Consider the following 14,267-nt stretch of genomic DNA (forward strand, 5'->3'; position numbering starts at 1 on the left):
AACCTAGGCTGGTCACCCTTAGCCTCCTACGTGCAACGCTATATCCTCAAAGATCCCACCGCGACGCTGCTGCCGTTAAACTCAACGGGTCAAAAGTCTTCTGATGTAACACCACTGAAGTCACTGATGATGAAATAGAGTATAAATTTGATTTATCTGATACATCAGCTGCAAATATTACTGAACCAAGCGTCCTCTTCAGACTTACAAGCTGAAATGTATATCTTTGTTAAATGTATTTTTAAGCCATGTAATTGTCTGCAGACTTTTTCAATGCTTACTTTTTCCTCTTTTAATTATAGTTTAAAGCCAATCTCATTTGTAAAATATCTGATTTGAGACCTGATTCTCATTTAGTAAACTCATTGAATGAACCATTATCTTACTAATGCCTCCCTGAAAAAAAAACTCTTTAGCAATCATCCAAGACAAGAAACTGCTATCACTTCCAGGAGCTGTGGATGGGTTTGGGAATTGAAATTGCTGCATATAACAGTGAATCATCAAGTTTCAGTATACTGAGGGTGTGGGAGTGTTTTTGACGGTCTAGGGAGAGAAACAGCTAACAATGAATCTTGCATTTTTTTCTAAAGTTGTTACTGCATTTTAACAGGTTATTTTTCAAAGTGTCTGTAGCGCTCTGGGTCCCATAAAACATACCTCAATCTTCAGCCCGACTGAATGTTGTAAAACTTGCAGGATCAAGCACAGGGGAGTTTATGGATTTTCAGTGGATTTGTCCTTCTACTTTCTATCCAAACTAAATTCTGACAAAATGATTGTTTTAAATGAAGGAAATGATTGATAGCCTGTCCAAAGCTTTCCTCATAACGTCCAGAATTCACATCTCAGTAGTTGTTTTTTAATGCACTAAAGATGAATTTTCAAAATAAATTCCTTTATTTGATATATTATCAAAGAATATACATTCCCCCCCCCTTGAGAACTGTTTTAATTCTCAAGTTCACTTTTGCTGTCTGAGGACTGAGAAAAACAGCAAAAGCTGCTGCATATAAATTGTGCTGAAGGCTTCCAAAGTGAATGATATTCTGGGTGCCTGGTTTCAGATATCTTCAGTGGGTCTATTTTTCAGAAAACACTTAGCATTTGCCATCGGAGAACTTGATCTCTCTTGAAAGTCTTGAGCCAGGCATCTGAAAATCTCTGCCCCTAACTTGCCCTGGGTGAGAGGTGTGTGGCTCCACAGTATCTGCTACAGGAGTAGATGGGAAGCCTAATGTACGGGGCATTGGCCTGCTCTCCTGGAAGCCTGGGATCTACTCATGGTGACAGCTGGCTTTCTGAGAAGTACCTTTCATTTTGTACATGTTGGTTAACTTATTGGATCGTGATACTGTTCAGTTGCCTAAAAGTTGGCAAATCTAAGGTAAGACTTCAGGGAGGCTTCGGCCCCTCAGCAGGGTGGCTGGGGAGCAGAAGAGGGCCCCTGGAGATCAGCAATGGACAGGGACTTCTGCATTTAGTCAGCTGAATTCCACCTTACTTTTATTTTTGCAGAGCTGTCAGCCTGCAGGGAAACCTTCTGGAGAGAGCTCTCCTCTCACATGAAGGTATCCATCCATTGACACATCCACCCATTCGACATTCCCAAGTTGTCTCACATCCGTCCCATAGGGAGAACAAAACGCGCTGGTGTGCTCCTAAAGCACGAGCTCTAGCTACCACACTCAAGGGAGGCTCAGAAACCGACGTTACTTCTCAAGCAGCCTTAAGGATTTTCTTGCGCTCGACACCTCCAAAGCCTCACTACCACCACCCAGATGGTGTTAACTTTCTTCTTCTTCCGTGCAAGTGGCTGGGGCTCACACTGCTAAGTCAGTCTGTTGGGATCAGCCCCCCTAACTCAACACACGCATTGCTTCGCAAACTGTGAGCTCAGAAAAGGCAAGAGGAGAGACTTGGTAATGACAATATTCTTCTACCCCCGTGGCAAGATTTGTCCTCAAACTCAAAAGCCCAGATCTGTGATTGAATGCAATCTGGAAGACTCGACCACAGGGCACTAATGATAACTCTGCACCACAGAATGAGCAAAGCAGCCAAAATCAAAGCAAGCAAGATCGTCACAGGACTCTGGCATATGGTTATCACTTATCTGGACAACTTCTCGTTCTGCAGTTGGACAGCCCAGCCTACCCAGAGTAATAAAATGTAATGTTCATATCATTATTAAACAGCAGAATAGCTCTCACCACTTGACAAGCTGCCTACTTCAAAACATTCGCTAAGTCGAGATAACCCAGGAACATTTCAGCCCTAGGAAAACGAACTATAATCTCTGGGCCTGCACAGGGCAGGAGCAGTCTGTGCTGCTGTTGCTAGGGGAATTCAGTAATGTTCAATGCAATTTACACTGAAAAAACCCATCTCTTGCAGAATATTATACGTTTAAGCAGGTCATCACTGTAACTATATGACTAGATATGTAAGAAGAGAATTCTTCCCCTAGCTGAGCAAAATGGCAAACGATTAGCAATACGATAGGCCAGCTTCCCAAGAGCTGGATAGCTTGTATGAGTAATATCCCTCATGTGATTTAGAAAAAGCAGAGCAGGTCAAAATTTCTACAGAGGTACTGCTTACAGGTAGCATGGCAGAACTGCTTTTCAGCATCTTGACCTTTTTAACTGTACAAAAAATGTCTTGGGTGAGATAAGCTTCTTTGATTTTATTTCAGCATTTAAAAAAAGAAGCAGAGGGGGTAGATATCTGTTCTCATTAGTGGCAAAGGGTTAATAAAACCTGTAATACCAATACAGACTTAAAATGCAGACATGTCATCCTTGAGGCTAGCTAGCCTGTCTTCAGTAGTTATGTGACTTGATACCTGTTGAATTAACTACAGAAGGCTCTTCTGCCTAACAGATGCACTGAATTTGTGACTGTTTCTGTGGCAGAACAGGCACAATTTTCTAAGTAACAGAAAGATACAAATAAAAAAAAATCAAATATAGAAGAATCTGGTATTCAAACTCGGCAAATTTCTCAGCTCCTACCAAGATCTACATTGGCATACATATTTCCAGCACTACAAAAAGTTCTGTAAAGCTTGGGTATTTGGAAATCCCACGGAAAATCAGTGGCAGGCAGGCATTTCAAAATCTGTCTCTAAATAAACATCCTAAATCCACTAGTCCCCTAAATCCATTTTCAGACACACAGGTAAAAGCAGATACATTTTCACACCCATGGGTTGAGCCATGGACTTGTTGCTCCCAGTGAAGTTACCGGGAGCTTCAGGCAGCATGCTTCAGGTCATGTTGACTTATGTGCCCAAGCGTGGGTCCTTGCACGCAGCTTTCTGCGCTCCCGTTTTGCAGGGGTCAGTCCCTGCCCTGGGATGGCTGCGAGCGGGAGCGTTAACGTTACCTTTGGGATGCCTGCCGCAGTTTCAGACAAGCGAGGGTAGGTGTAGGAGCTGTACGAGTGTCCTTGTTGGTTCGCTTTAAAAGCACTTGTTCCATAGGGCATGGCTGGCTCCTGCAGACCAGAGCCTGACCTGGATCTCTGTCTCATGGCTGGCTGTGGACTTGCCGGGTTTACGTATGACGACTTTGGCCTTTTGTCATACTCGTCCTTGCCTGATCCGTTTCCCCAGTCGCTGTCACTGTACTCAAGCCTCTCCTTCGAGCACTCGCTTTGCACTGACGTTCGTGAGGGAGCATAAGGGAAGGGATCTCCATAGTCTAGTGAGGATCCACCAGGAATCCTCTGATACTCCAGCTTTAGGCCACTGTATTCAATTGGTCTTGTTTTTGCTTCCATGTGCGTATGATAATCTGGAAGGAACCTTGAGATGTCTGATTTCAGGGGTTTAACTTCTGAGTAATAGATGTCTCTGGCAGTCATTTTCATCATGTGTCCATTTTGCTTTGTCCCATAACTACCTTTGTAGTATCTGTCTAGCTCTTCCCCATAAAGAGCCTTGTCTCTATATTTTTCCATGACATAGTCTGTAGTAGTATCTGACTCACTGGAATATTGAGAGTATGTGATATAACCGTTTTCCTCCTGGTGCCTCTGCACATGGTTCGAATTCCCTTGATGGTGGGTGGGAGGACTTTCCTTCCGTAGGGAATTAGATCGTGTCACTGAGATATTGTCAAATTCTTCTAGCAGGCCATTGATTGAAGTATCCTTTCGAGGTTTATTTCCTCTAACAATAGTCTGGGAATAAAAAATTGCTTTGATTAAATACTGACTTTCATTTAATACCTGACCAATAAAACCACTGAAAAGGAAAACACTATGATTCACCCAAAAACATATGTAGTGATGTGTTACATTCTTCAGTCACGTATCTAACAAAAAATTATTGCTAGGAAAATCTCAAGAAATACTTACAGTAGGGCATGCCGAAATAAAGGAACAAGCATGGGTTAAATTTTATGTACACCATAAGCTGAGCTTTGACATGCACCCTGGAGACACTTTTAAAAAGCCTGATTCAAGAGTGGGTGTTCAGCAGTCAAAAATGGAGGCACCTAAAATCACTGGTTGTTTTTTGAAAACTTGGTATAATTAAATTTGCTATTATTCACTTGTCTACACTAAGTGAAGCTGGTAGGTTGAGTCTGATTTACAGAGTATGGCTAAGCTAAAAGAAAATCATTCAGTGGTCTTTACTTATTTCTACATTTTGGAAAGTAGCATATGGATTATCAGATTTTTTTTTTTTTTTTTTTTACAAAACAGTATGTTCACGTGTAACAGAATTACCACCAGGAATTACCTCTAAGTTAAGATTACAGGCAGGTGAGGGAAAGGGAAAGAATAACACCTAACAACTTCTCCTTCCTGCAATACACAGCATCCAGCAACCCACTGCACACAGCCATGGCTTTAGGACATCCACATTATGGATCCCAAGTGGTGGCAGCTGTGGGGGCCCTACTCATATCCTAATACTGCAAGGTCATCAAATCCTTCCTCCTCTTTAGATGTCATGCCTCTAGATGAAGAAGGGCTTCAGAGCACAAAAAACAGTGAACTCTTTCACTAAGTGCCTCACACCCTCAGTCCATCCCTACTCATTTCTGTCCAAGACTGGTCCTCCTGGCGGATGTGAAGTGAGCAGTGCTGGAGTTCTGCCCTTGTTCACGGAAGATTTACTATTTTAGCCAGTATCATCTAAAGATTGTAACATGTGATTACATTTTTTCAGCAGTTGACTTCCATTGAGTGTTGTTTCATGTTTATAAACATCCCGTAAGAATCAAATATACAGATTAAGGACCAGGACCATAAATCAGCACAGCTCAAGTGAAAATACATTTGCTTTGCTGATACACTGTAATTAAATATCTGGGGTTATATCTTATTTAACTTGCCTAATTCTTAAACAGATTCAGGCATTTTGGGCCCTGTTGTTGCCAGCAGCTGAGCTCCATGTGCCCTCCAGAACATAGCCCGGTGGTGGTGGCCCATGCGAGCCCGCAGCGGGCCTGGGTCAGAGACCCCCTGCTGAGTGCTGGCCAGCGGCTGCAGTGATCACTGGCCAAAAAGTAGAAAACTCATCGCTGTAAGAATAATTAAGCACTAGAACAGATTGCTCCATCCCTGAGGTTTTCAAGACCCAAGGGGACGAAGCCCTGAACTTCCAGCCTTGTGCTCAGCAGGACCCTGCCAGGCGCGGCAGCCGCACTAGTGACGCCCGTCGGCCCTTTGCGCGGCCGGGGATTCGGCGACCAGCACGAGGAGGGAACTGGAACTGAGTATCACCCATCTGCAGAAAACCCAAAGAAGATACAGGTTAAAATTTTCAGCAGCCCCTGTGTCAGAGAGGAGTATAAACCTCACAGACGTCTGACGACACACCGGCTCCTAGCTGGCACAGGTACTTTCAAAAAGGGGACTTGCAGTCCTTTCCCAAGTACCCTGACTGGCCAGACCACGGAGACCGGGGTGCAACATGCGGAGAGAATAATATGTTTTGCATCCAGCCAAGAGACCCAACAGGCTGCTCTGTCTCTGCTTCCCAAGGAGAACTTGTCAGGAAACAGCGAGCAGGGAACATTGCTCCACATTTACACCCTACCAGCCCACACCGAATTCGTACGTGGCCCAGAGGGGGATCAGGAGTGAGCAAGCACCCTTTGCGCGTAAGGGACTGCAAAAGAAACAAGGTACTGCTCAGTCTGAAAGCGACAGGATCTGCCTTTATTTTTGATCTGTCAAGTCTGTGCACAAAATAGTTATCCTGTAGAGCTGGCAAATGCAGTACAGGACTGACAAAATAAGGGTCGGCTGTGCTGGGACTGTGGAATAGCCGTTTCTAAGCTGGGCATGCTGTAGGCATTCGGAAAAGTGTTCCAGGAATAAAACAACGCCTACGTGATAACTGCTTTAATCAGCTCACCATTCAAAAGGTGCTCCTCCAGGAAGACGATGAAGCAGAGAATACACTGACGTCCAGACAGGCAAACACAGTGTTATTTACGTTTTTTAATCATTCTGTGTTTGGTCTGACTGAAGTATTTGCATTTTAGCCAGGAGACTTATTGCTAGAACTATGGCTCATTTGTTTAGAGCCTGCAAGTAAATGAAGTTGAATGTTACACACTTCTGGTGCAGTGCTCGATCCTGCCGTTTGCTGTGATGTGGCATCACGCGACGTACAGGCCAAAAAAGGGCCTGGGTGGTGAATCCTAATGTTGCCTTTACAGTCTTGGTTTCACACATGCGCACTTCAGGTCTTGCCCATGGTGTGACCGAGCCACCCTCCCGGCTCTTGAACCCTGCTGCCTGTTTAATGGCCCGTCTCTCCGAGTCCCTGTCTGCCTCTGTATCTAATCTCCCAAGTCCTCTCTTTCTGCTTTTTGCTTATGTACTCCTGCCCTCTATCTTCTTTCTTTCTTCTACAGCTCCTGCCTTCCCCTGTTTCTTCTCCTCTGCTTGGGAGCCACGGCTCCACGTTGGCTGTGAGAAGTGCAAGAACAGGGAGGACTGTTTCCCCTCATTCATACATCAAAAAACACTGCATTTTCTCAAACAATAAACTGGTACACGGCACCAAAATTCACATCCCTTGGCCTGATTTACTCTGCAAGCTCTAAAATTGCCGGCCTCTTATTCTCCTGGCCAAGTCCTGGGCTGACCTGCAAATGTACCACTTCAGTTCTAGGCTCTGACTCTGCAGCTGCCCTCATGAAGAGCAAGAGTCAGAAAAACGCCTTTTGGCCTCTACAGTCCTCGGCTGGGAAATGCTCAGTTGCTCTCTCGGGATGGAGCAGGAACAGGCTGTTCATACATAGGCTTCAGCATTCTCAGTGTAGCAGGAATTTCTGAGAATTTCAGCTACCAAATCCCAGCAGATACATACAAACAAGTTACAATTTTGCCCAACTTCACTGAGTTTCACGTGAACAGGGGAGATCATGTTCCAGGCATCAGCATGATGCAGCTGCTCAAATCCCTGCTCAAAATTATGCTGGGGCTACAACTTTGTCAACAGAATGGTTATATGCATTTTATCACCAACCAAATAATATTTTTTCTATAGCTTTCTTCTTAGAAATGGCTGAAACTTTCAAAAAGTATGGGATTAAGAAATGGCACAGCGAGTTTCATGGGAACTCTCACGTAAATCATGGGTCTCTGGTTCTAATAAGGGTCACAGGTTCTCCTATGTTGGGCAGCCCTGGTGTCCAGCCTGGGAAGGGGCACCTGGGCACTGCTGGACAAGGCTCTCGCCATGTCCAGTGAAGCAGTCTAGCACTTTCTGTCAAAAACCTGGGACGTGACTGACAACTTTGGGTTTTAAGATAATTAGCTTTCCGTGAAAAAGAAAACCCATTAGGAAAGATGTACATGTAAAAACATGCAGGTAAGTTGAAATTCCAATTTAGGAAGCAGTTTTGACAAACACTTCCCCCAGCTCCACCATTCTCATGTCAGAAAAAGAAATGGATGTCTTCAGCAGGAGCAGGAGATGAATATAAACGGTCCTCCAAAAAGGGCCTATTGCATGACTAGAAAATACTCTCATGGTAGTTCTAAATCCTGGAGCCGTTGCTCATTTTTTGCCCACAAAAGGTTCACAGTGCATCCAGGAGACAGGACAAAAAAAGGCCCGTTTCGTCTTCGGCAGCGTCTGCCCTTCTTCCTCACACCGCTTCAGCTGTTGTTTTGCTGAATCTCCACAAACTTAACAGAACGTTACTTCTCCATTATTCAGAGAACGACAGCTCAGTAAAGCTGAGCAGAAAGCAAAGCAATCCTGACCTCACATTGATCCCTGCTCTGATTTATGTCCATAATTACCTGCCTAGTTTGCTATTTTGAAGCTGGCGATACTGAAACAATAGGACAGAAAAAATAAGAAATAGCAAATAGATCACTCCTTCCGACTTTGAAGTCATTCAGGAGGATGAGAGGAATTGGTTTTGTGAAGCTACAGCCTCTTTTTGGCAGGATGACTGTGTGATCATTCATATTTAATTATCACATAATAAAACAGCACATTCAACAATGAAATGCTTATAATTGAATACAAGATTGAAATACCCAACTGCCATCCCACTTCCCCTGTGTAAATGCGTGCCAAAGAGTAAAATGCCAGTTTAATAATCTCTCTGGGACCATCCTTCACAAAGGAGAAGTTTCCTGAAGTAACCTGCATTGTGCATGCACAGAAGGGTCTCGGAGCAGAAGGAACCTTTGGGAGCCTAACAGCTCCTAGGTTATAGAAAAGAGCAATTGTCCCTCCTTTCCTTCAGACAGATGTTGCTTCAAAGCAGTTATCTGAGATAAAGATGCCTATGGGATTTTGGGACTACAAGAAGCACATACAGGTATCTAAGCACACATCCAGAGGGAAAGGGAATGGCTGCTGCTGCGGCTGTGTGAGATTTGGGCAGCGGTCAGATTTGGAAAACACAGATCTAAGGCGTTTTAGAAAAGCAAACAAAAATGCAGGTTTCTGTCTTAGCGAATTCATCAATAACAAAAACACACAGTTTAGGAAATTCCTGCAGATGGGTGCCTGCCTGGGGGTGACCATTTTGATTATGTAGATTAAAAAAGGGCATTTTTTCACAAACACGAAAACTGTCTTGTAGGAAAGTTCAATTTTCTAAAAGGAGCATTTGCCATTGAAAACCCAGTCATATGAAGCATTCTTGATTAGCTTTGTGACTGCAGTGCCTTCTTATACAGATTGATGAAATTAAGGGGAATTAAGATTTTAAAAGCTCTTGAGCCTCATTCCCATTCATTCATAAGTTCCCCAATCAAAGAAAAAAAGTCTGCAGTTTCCTCTGTCTTATACACTGGCTCTCCAAGAGACAACTCAGTTGTCCTCGTGTCTGTCCAGTGTGAGATGACTTGGAACGGATCAACTATTTCAGGAGAAGAATTGCATCGGAGAAACAAACACATCTAACCTTTGGGAATGCCCATGACAGCAATCACACTGGAGGCGATCAAATTAGTGCATTTACAAGTTCTTCTCCAACCTTCTTTTGCCAAAACTGTGCAAAATGTCTCCTTGCTCCAGGCTCTTCTCTACCAGCAAATCAGAAGGGCCCAGGATCATTCTCCAAGGCTGTGAGGAAAGGGCTGTGTCCGCACCGCTAAACGCTCCCAGCCTCCGAAGCCATGTGTGTGGTTACGGGGTGCTACCACCCACGCAGTGCCCAGGATTCATTTAGGAGAATGCTGCTTGGTCCGGACACCAACCATGCAAGGGACTATCTTAACAACTGAGTAGTACAGATTATTTAATTCTAGTGCCTGATTACAAGCCCTGGCACTACTTAATTCCTTGCTATAAACATGGGCTTTAAGTGCAAAGGGAGGAAAAAATCTATCTGTCTATCACACAATCTTATTGCAAATCTAAATTACAATACTGTGAGAGTTCTGTCCGAAATCTGCAACCACGTAGGTGAAGCACAGTCACTACTGACATCGAAGACATGTCACTGAAATTATTAAAATAAATTAGTATGCAAAAGTAATTTGGTGTAAAAGAATACAGAAAGTATGATTTCAAGACAATGAACGTTTTCCACAGAACTGTCAGTGCTTTTTTTTTGGTTTTGTTTTGCTTTGATTTGTTTTTAAATTTAGCACTTCCCTTAAATGGAAGGAAATATATCTTGGTGAGATTCATCTATGGCTAAATCAGACAGCCTAGCAGAGCTTGTTTTAGCAGTAATAGTTTTCTTAAATGAAACAGCTAGCATTGTTCTTATCAAATGTATGGTAATGTTCACACAGTATATAATTTAGAGTATTTCACTGAGACCCAGTGAAATGTTATATATTCGCCAGTATTTTGCTATTTGAACAGAGCTTAAGATGTTTATATACAAGTCCAAAGTACAGCGCCTCCCCTGTGGGTAGAGTCAATTCATCACGATTTATTAAGCCTAAAAACCAAATTAAAATCCCAAAGCAGGTATCATTCTATCAGAGTAATAAGAGTAATTATTCTCTAAGAATGCCCACGGTGTATCAAAAATTAAAAAATAAAATCAAAGAAGATGTTCTACAGAGCAAAATTTATGTTGGGACACGCTAACTTGCCCTGAAGGGATTTATTACAGAGAGTGTGGTGGGCTTGTGAATGTCCCACAGCTTTCTTGAGCAGCACGGTACCTGCAGAAATAAGCCAGAGATGGGGCAGGACCACAGCCACGGCCAGAATCTCCCAGACTGAAAGCCTGCTGCGAGCGCCAGGGCCAGAGGCACACGGCTTCAAAGGTTTAATTTCAGCACCCGGGAGGATCAAGAGACTGACTGCAAGCTCACGGAGGTCAGCACACTTTGGAGGACTCTGGCTTTAAATCAAACCTTCCCTAGAAACTGCCCGAGTATTAGAGGAGAATCCTCCGAAGTCACGAAACCCCCAGCGATGAAGGTGCCCAAGGCTTCTGGAAGTCAAGCTCGCTTTGTCCAGGTGACCACGGAGAGGCTAAACCGCTCGCCTCAGGTTCCCAGCTGGGGAATTTGGATTCCTACTACTGCACCAACAGTCCGTACGTTACACTAGGGAGCAGACAGAAAACCTCATGAGATTTGAGATACAACAGTAGAAATCACTAAAGATGGAAAATTCTAGTTCTATCTTAACAGATGGAACAAAAACCCTGAAAGAAAATGTAATGGAAAAAGCAGGCTACATCAGAAGTGATACAAACATAGTTTCACTACTAATTAATTTGAGAGTAACTAGTGACTAATTTTTGCAATCTTAATCCTATGTATTTTATAAACTAAAAGAAGGAACTCATATTTCCATATAAAGAGGGAATATTATTTTCCCTCATTAGTATCTATATAAAAAATGCTTTTTTTTCCCCTACTACCCACTGGTTTATATATTTATAAACTAAAGAATTTCTGAGGTTGTTACAGATAGAGCAGACAGACAGTTAAAAACAAAGCATGATTTGCTCAGGTTGATCAGCTAAGATTTATGAAGGTTTTGTTGCTGTCTGCTGAGATCATCTAATGGGAACTTGTACAATAACCAGGCATGCATGAACAACAGAAATCAAAACCTACGGTATGTACAACTTTGCTTAACTATGTTACACAAGGGGAGCACGTGATTTGTTATAGTCGATACCCAGTGTTTATTAAAGAACATTTTTCAACAGAAAACATTGAGCAATTTAGGACAGATCAATATTACAATAGATTAAGGAGTGCCAGTGAATTTTATGCTACCGTTACTGTCATACATTAAAATCAATGAAACCCAATCTATACGAATTAAAGTGCGGTACTCCGAGGCAGTAGCTTGCATTCCGTTTCCGTCGCCGTCTGAGCAGATTTGGCGTTTGTCCCGGATCCCAGTGACAGTGGACATATTTCATGGCATCTCTTAGAGGTCTGTCCTCCAGCGATAAGCTATAATGGATCTGTCCGTAAGAACAGCTGTCTTGCCTTGTTTCAAAAAGGAGATGAGAAACAGCTTCTGCTCTCAAACACTGTATTAACCTTGACAATAATGAAGTGGGTAATTAACTGTCTTGCCCTAATATGACCTTGCGCTTATTGTCTTTAAAACTACTATACTTTATACACTCATTAAGGATACACCATCTTTTGTCCTTCTAGAGCTCTGTTTTCAGAAGTCTCTGTGGATTTGAAATCTGTGATGCGCAGAGCAAACAAACGTCCTTTTAGGAAATGTCATCTTATAAACAGCCTATCTAAATTCTGATTTTGTTTCTAGCTAGCTCACTCCCTTGCTTTTATTATACATAAAATAAAAGCACAATCTGCAGATATCTGAAAATCAATTTTTCTTAAGAAAACGGACACAGAGCAAAGCCATTAAAAGTAATCTAAGTATAAATAATGGAAGTACTAATAATTTATCTTCTTGTGTTGCAAGATGTAAGCGTGTGAAGTACTGGAAACTGTGTGCGTGATACCACATATTGCTCCTCTGTGTGAGCATATTTGAATAGTGCTACCTTGGAAGAAGAAATTATCTTTGTTATCAGTTCAGAAAGCAAGCATTGGTTTTCCCTGGAGTTAACAGGAGTTTTAGAGCGGCAGCTCTGGGCCTAAGAGGTGTCAGGGCCCACATCTGGCTGCTTCTCCTGGGAAGGAGAGATTGTGGGACAGCAGAACAGAGAATGCCCCTGAAGAAATTCGAAATGGTGGGAAACAGCCAAAAGCAGGCGGGACACGGCCGCGAGTGGCATTAGCTTTCTAAGTACAAAATGGACAGCGGGGTTGGACACTGGTTTTACTGAAATCTGACTTGGGGCCACACCTGCTGCCCCAAGGCAGCCAAAAGCCCTGAAGGTAGTGGGGGCACTGAGGAGCCACTACCCCGGAGAAGACAGGAGTTAACCTTGGCCCGTTGTGGGATTTAAATCCTCTTTAACCTGAAGAGTTTAACTCCGTCTTTTTCCAGCAGTGGCTGCGTCCAACAGCTTCAGCCCAGAGTGAGGTGCCTGCACGGCTGAGCTCCAGTCCCCAGCTCCTGCCTCGCACCATCACTTAACCATAAGCCTTGCAGGGGAAGGAGGGAGACGGGAGAAAGACCTACCTGCATGCTTAAATGCCTGACTTTACACGGATAATTAAATACGGAAGCATGGAGAAAAAGCAAGGGAACCGGATGGCCAGTGACTGGGGAGCTCAGTTCGGATTTAGGAAAGCTATTTTCAATAAGTGGGCCCACTATTTCACTTAATGCCGTTTTTACACTGAATATTCGGTGAAGGAAGAATTGCAAACTCAGAGTTGCTTTTCCAACAACAAGCAGCCAAAATTCTGAACTGCCATCTCAGAGCCATCCTTGCGATATCCGTGTGGTCCAATGAATGCTTAATCATACCCAAATGGGGAAGCCTCACAAGAAGGGACTAAAATTCTATATATCCCATACATTTCTACACATCTATCCCCTCTTTACCCCACCAGGCAGATTTGTGATGACAGCACTCCCTGCAGAAGTAGGTAGTCAGTGCTGCATTCCTATCTGCAGAAGATGGGCTTCCTTAAAAGGAAGCACAGAACACCTGTTTTTTGAACAAAAGGAGTTTGTAGACTAAATTAAGGATTAGGTTAAGTGGCTCAAGTTGCATCTCTTTCTCCAGCATTTTCTCCTGTGTAATGTCAGAGAAACTCTCTTGGGGAACTCACTCATACATTGCTCCTCCCAGAAGTTCCTGATGCCCAGCAGAGAGGTTGTAATTTTTACAGTGTCTGTTCACAAGGAGTTAGGCTCTGAGGACAAACTCTCGTTATTGATACAAGCCTGATTGATTTATTCATGTTCCTGGGATAAGGAACTCAGCAATGTGTCTCCTGCATCTTCAGCCTGGTGGCCACCCATCCGTCACCTTTCCACCTAGCACGCGGACCTCCCACCTCGTCAGTGACCACCCCCCGGGCTCTCCCTTTGGCTTTCACTGCTTTAGTCACCAGGGCAAGGTACAGCTTCCAAACTCCTCAAACATAGCTTTGCCCAGTCTATTTTCTCTCAGGAAATTCAAGCTCCCCTGTCTCCATCACACCTCTTGGTCCCCTCCTCTTTGGCAGCCCCCTAACTAACGGCTTTGTACACTGAAGCCAGTTCTCCTCTTGCAACCAGGTAAAACTTGCTTTTAATTTGCCCTCGTGTAAACACGTGTCTATGCTATGTCCAGGCTGTTTGTACAGCTAAGGGGGGAATTGGACAGACACATTTCTCTCTCTGGACTTTGAGACCTGGATCAATGCCCCCCCCCCCAAAAAAAAAAAAAAAAAAAATCTGGCTGTGGGACCAGCAACCC

General features: G+C 43.5%; 1 protein-coding gene across 4 annotated transcripts in view; it reads right to left on the bottom strand.

Annotated features, from left to right (window-relative positions):
* Nucleotides 1-14,267, bottom strand: part of PAK5 (p21 (RAC1) activated kinase 5) — a 136,118-nt gene that overhangs the window by 27,068 nt on the left and 94,783 nt on the right. For all 4 annotated transcript variants that reach the window (XM_062571543.1, XM_062571542.1, XM_062571540.1 and 1 more), the window contains exon 3: nucleotides 3,391-4,188. In XM_062571543.1, coding sequence (XP_062427527.1) covers nucleotides 3,391-4,188 — 798 coding nt within the window. The remainder of the gene's footprint in view (nucleotides 1-3,390; nucleotides 4,189-14,267) is intronic.

This window comes from Rhea pennata, chromosome 3, assembly GCF_028389875.1.
Source record: "Rhea pennata isolate bPtePen1 chromosome 3, bPtePen1.pri, whole genome shotgun sequence".
NCBI classification, from domain to species: domain Eukaryota; kingdom Metazoa; phylum Chordata; class Aves; order Rheiformes; family Rheidae; genus Rhea; species Rhea pennata.